The sequence below is a fragment of the Athene cunicularia genome (genome assembly GCF_003259725.1).
Source record: "Athene cunicularia isolate RWA chromosome 11 unlocalized genomic scaffold, athCun1 chr11_part1, whole genome shotgun sequence".
NCBI classification, from domain to species: domain Eukaryota; kingdom Metazoa; phylum Chordata; class Aves; order Strigiformes; family Strigidae; genus Athene; species Athene cunicularia.
In genome coordinates this window covers 133,803-138,915 of record NW_020799113.1, presented here as the reverse complement: position 1 = coordinate 138,915, position 5,113 = coordinate 133,803, and the positions used below count along the sequence as shown (strand labels likewise).

General features: G+C 52.5%; 2 protein-coding genes across 2 annotated transcripts in view; one reads left to right on the top strand and one right to left on the bottom strand.

Moving 5' to 3' along the window:
* The window catches only part of GSE1 (Gse1 coiled-coil protein), a 22,710-nt gene that overhangs the window by 2,068 nt on the left and 15,529 nt on the right, over positions 1-5,113 (bottom strand). The window contains exon 6 of the mRNA XM_026856906.1: positions 3,080-3,083. The gene's annotated coding sequence lies outside the window, so the exon portion shown is untranslated. The remainder of the gene's footprint in view (positions 1-3,079; positions 3,084-5,113) is intronic.
* GINS2 (GINS complex subunit 2) lies at positions 44-4,031 on the top strand. Its single transcript, XM_026856841.1, has 4 exons — positions 44-672; positions 1,590-1,689; positions 2,771-2,897; positions 3,270-4,031. Exons 1-4 carry the CDS (start codon positions 663-665, stop codon positions 3,393-3,395), a joined length of 363 nt encoding a protein of 120 aa, XP_026712642.1. The 5' UTR covers positions 44-662; the 3' UTR covers positions 3,396-4,031.

Genomic DNA, 5,113 nt, shown 5'->3' with positions numbered 1-5,113 from the left:
GGGGTTGGGGGAGGGGGCAGGGCAACCCCCCAGGAGGTTTGGGAGGGGGGTCAGTACTGTCCCCCCCCCATCTCTGGCGCTTTTGCAGTGAGCGGCGCAGCCCCTGGCACCTGTGCCGTGCCTGAGGGCGGCGGGGGGTGACAGGCTGCCCTGGTGCTGAGCCCCCAGCTCTGGCAGCGGGTGCCGGGGTCTGCAGCGCTGGTGGTGCAAGCTCTGCTCTGCTGCTGCCTGTCTCTGAAGGCACCTCGACCTGAGCCTGGGGGGCTGCGTTTCCAGGATAGATGTAATTTCTGCCTATAACTTCTGTGAAACGCTTTGAAATAGAAAATGTACCGGAAATGTTCGTTATTGCTTCTCAAGGGAGAGGAGGAAAAGCCTGAGAGCGAGAATTCTGGGAAGCGAGAAGAGCAAATTCAGATGCTATTTGACTCAGGCTTTTCAAACTCCCCCTGGAAACTCATAGTCCCTAGAGATGGCTGAGGCCAAATTAGCAGACAAGTTCTGTGGTGCCTGAGCCCTCACTGCTGCCTTACTCTTATCTTCAATTTGTTTTCCAGGGAGATCTAGGTCCTTTCAATCCTGGCTTACCAGTGGAAGTGCCTGTCTGGTTGGCCATTAACCTGAAGCAGAGGCAGAAGTGTCGGCTGATTCCTCCGGAATGGATGGATGTTGGTAAGGGTGGTGGATTCGGCCCTGGGCTTCAGTGGGTGCAGCAGAAACACTGACTTAAAAAAAAAAATAATCTCTGATTTTCACCATTAGTGGGAAGCTTAATTCAACAAACACCAAGTAACTCAGAGAGAAGGATCTAATGTTCCACCACTTTATATTATTATATAATTCTTTATATTTACAGAAGATGTAATCTTCCCAGTTAAGTCAGGCATTTAACTTCTGTTCCTCTGGTGAGGAGGAAGAACAAGGATGAGATTGAATCCCCCATCCTGACATTCCTCTTCAGCAGTGGTTGCTGCTCTTTCTGAGCAGCACTTGCATCTCTCACAAGGCTTGTTCAGAAAGAGCTTTGGGGACCTTGGATGACTCTCTGTGAAGAGAGGGACCTTGGAGAGCACATATGTCTGTTAATCACTGGTTCATTCACTCCATTAAATCATTTTCCTTGAGGGCATTGGAAAATCATCTCACCCTCTAAAAAGGGAGAATCCTCGCACCCTTCCTTTTGTCGTCTCAAGGGAAACTGTGAGAGAAGAAGTAAACACCAGTGGAGCTGCAGTCAGAGGGAGGCCTGCACCAAGCATCCCCGCTTTATTAATTCAAGGGCACAAATGCTAGTTAGCACAAGTGCTGTGTGGGTGAAGGGACTGTGTCTCAGCAGATGATGGGTTTGGGGATCAAACTGGTGTAGAACCCCCCTCCCAGCATGTTGTGCTAAGCGTGGCCTCAGTGTCCCTGTCAGCACCCACGTGTCTGCATTACAGAAACCTTTTTCTGTCCGCACGTTGATTTAAGCTTGGACATAGAGTCGGTCCTATAGAAATAGCACATGGGTTTTCCTAAGTGGAGGGCTGAAAATATGCCTGTAGTGTCAGAGGCCTGGCAATGCCTGACCATTCCTGGTTGTATTTTAGAAAAACTGGAGGAAATCCGGGACCAGGAACGTAAAGAGGACACCTTCACTCCAATGCCTAGTCCCTATTATATGGAACTCACAAAGCTGCTGTTAAACTAGTAAGTAGGAAATGTATTGTAACAGTTTCTGCCCGAGTACATGCTTGCATAGACAATTTTTCAAGCTTTCGTTGGCAGCAACCCCAGAGGGCGGTGGGAAAGTGAGAGTTAATGGAGGTTTATTTCACAGCGTGCCAAGATCTCGTTGCAGCAGTTTTCTCATGGTAACTTTGCATTTCAGTAACTTGGGGATTGCTTGTTCTGTGGCCTGATAATTGGGGCTGTGCTGCTTTATTGAGCGGCAGCTAAGCGTAGAGGCCTTGAGGATCGGCAGCGCGTTCCGTGGCTGCAATCTGTTCAGCAGCCTGAACCCTCCAGGCTTCTTCCTTGGCTCTCCTTCAGGAGGAAAGCTCCTCTTTCCTCAGCCTGAGAAGCAGGAGACCAGGGATATTCCGAGTCTGAACTCCTGCCTGCTGAGGCATTTCACTTGTAAAATGTGCTGGCTGGTATTTTTCTCAGCGCAGGCTCTTCTGACTTTAAGCCCTCAATTACGGCGGGGTGATCATTTAAGCACTGGCTTTTCCTCTGGAGATGACGCTCTTGGCGTGCGGCTCCTTCCCTCACGCTAGAATAACCCTGACAGCTCTGTCCGTGTGAATTGATCTGATCTCTCGAGGTCCTTATGGCAGCGCTGAATTGCCTTAATGGGAGGATGTGGCACAACTCGTACAGTCCTTTCAACTTAATACTCTCTGATAAAGCCACGAGAGCACAGAGCCGGGGCTCTAATCACAGCCGAGTCCTTTCAATTCCCTGGCTGCCTGTGACTTTGGCCGGGTTATTGGCCCTCCGTGTACCTCGTACCAGCTGGGCAATTAAAGAGCAGAAGGATTCTAGTGAGAACCAGATGCTGCATCAGAGCTGAGCATTCCTGGGTAAATAAACTATCCCAGAAATCCCAGCAGCAGAAGTACCAGGCTGGATTTTAATGTTGAGTTGCAGGTTGTTTTTTTTTTTTCTCTATAGCAAACTGTTCGGCTCGTGCCTCAGAGGGCTGAAGAGCTGCCAGCGTGACTTAAACCGGTGACATAACGTACGAGTCCCTCATCAGCCTGTTCTGCTCTTCTCTCTCCTCCTCTAGTGCCTCGGACAACATCCCCAAAGCGGATGAGATTCGGACGCTGGTGAAGGAGACCTGGGACACGCGGCTCGCCAAGCTGCGGCTCTCTGCGGACAGCTTCGTCAGGCAGCAGGAAGCTCACGCCAAGGTGCGGCGGGGACGCGCGGGGCGAGGTTTGCCAGCTCTGTGCTGGGAGGATTCCAGATGCCGTGCGATTGTGTGGGCTTGTGACTGATGAGAGCTGCTCGTGAAAAATGCTGGTTGGGGCATGTTTTTTTTTTTCCTGGATTGTGGCTACGTCAGTTGGGAACTAAAGCCATATGCTGAAACCTCGCTTTATGGGCTGGTTCGCAGCTCCCCGTGCCTGGTGGAAATGGTGCTCTCAGTGCTCCTGTGCTGCAGGGCCGGGCCCTTGGGGTGTCACTGAAGGGAGAGTGTGGGCTGCAGAGCTGCTCTCTGCATTCCTTGTCCTCTGCTGCGACAGGGCTTTTCCCCAAAATTCTGTTCTTTTCTCTTTTAGCTGGATAACTTAACCCTGATGGAGATCAACACGACTGGGACTTTCCTTACTCAAGCTTTAGATCACATGTATAAGCTCCGGACTAACCTCCAGCCTAGCGAGAGCACCGACTCGCAGGATTTCTGAGGTACAGGCCAGGCCAGCCCTCAGAACCTCCCAGGAGAGAGCAGTGGAAGGGAGCAGGCCCTGCTCCTCCCCCTGGCCAGCCTCCACCGCCCTCCACCAATATCCCAAAGCCACCCAGGCTGCACCAAGGCAGGGGAGAGAGCAGGGCCAGGTGGGCAGTGCTCCAGAGCTGCCGTGGTTCCCGGGAGCATCCCTGCACGGTCCCTTTTTGCAGCCGTGGGCCCAGGAGTGTCCCTGCACGGTCCCTTTTTTGCAGCCGTGGGCCTCTTTCTTGGGTTCAGAGCTCTGCTGGGTGCAGGTGGTGGCTTGCCAGCGCGAGGTTGCTGTCGAGTGATGTCAGGCAGATCTCTCCGCCCTGGAGAGTGTGGGTGTACTTCATAGAGGGAACTTCTGAGGGCAGCACAGGCCACACACTGGCTTGAAAAGCAATAAATTTCTAGGCGGTGCTTCGCCATGAATTTTCTCAGAGGCTTGAAAAAGGGGGAAGCTGTGCCGGCAGTGAGAGGTGTCTGCTGCTCTGCTGGGGAGATCAGCTGGGAAGCAGATCCATCTGCTCTTTGGAGAAGGACAAAAGAAAATGGTTTTCCCTCTCGGAAGCCAGGCTGTAATATCATGTGTCTAGCTTTTTCTTTTTTTTTTTTAAAAAAAAAAAATCCGAGACTGTGTGTATAAAAAAATAAATTAAAAAAAATAATTGCAGCTGAGTGAGCAGCATCAAATTAGTCCCTGGGTTCTGTCGCACGCTGTGCATCAAGCCTACGTGGGTTAAACAATGCTTGGAAAAACCCACAGCTCTGCTCCTTTGGCTCCGACCCCCTTCCCCTGCGGCAGCCCGACAGGCAAGGGCAGGATCCTCCCCGGCGTCGGGCTGCTGTGCTGATGGCAGATGTAATTATTAGGGGCGAGGGCGGCGGGGGGGAAACGGTGGCAAGCCCTGAGCGCTGCCCTTCCCCGAGCATCTGGGCCAGGCTCCTGCCTGCCATCTGTGCCCTGCCTGCCCTGCCTTCCCCCCGCGCTGCCCGCGGGCTGGCGAGGGCAGGAGCTGCCCTGGGCGAGGCTGGGGGATGCTTGGAGCGGGGCTGCGTTCCCATCGCCGCTGGGGGAGAAACGATCCTTTGCCGTCAAGTGTGGAAGAGTTTATTATTTAATTTTTTTGGTTTTTTGGATGTTTTCAGAAATTACAGCAATATATTCATAAATACCTAATTACTACATTCAACAAATAATATATTACATTACAATTAATTCAAACAAGTACACTTAGAACATGTTTAGGGAATTTTTTTTTTTTTTTCTCCTTTTTGGGGTGTTGTTTTGTTTTCTTTCACAGCATCTAAACTGCCCCCAGCAGGCTCTGCCTTGCCTTTCCCTCCTCGCAGCGCCCCCCCTCCGCCCCAGGCTCTGGCGCAGCTGCTCGAGCAGTTCTGCACGGGGTACATACACGCAGACACGACTGCTCGCCACGGCCCCGGTGGGAATAATTTGGAGAAATTGGTCCAAAAAATGTGATTACGGGCTGGTATGGGGGGGGGAAAGTCAGTCCAGGAGCTGCCACCAAGCGGGGCTGCATCCCAGCCAGGCTCCTGCCCAGGGCCTCATCGCAGCGCTGCGGTGGCGGGGGATAAATTGCTGATGATTTTCCATCCCTGGCTCGTTCCCCCCCCCTCCCACCACCCCCCCAGCACCCGCCAAGGGAAAAAGCGAGTGGAGCAGCGAGT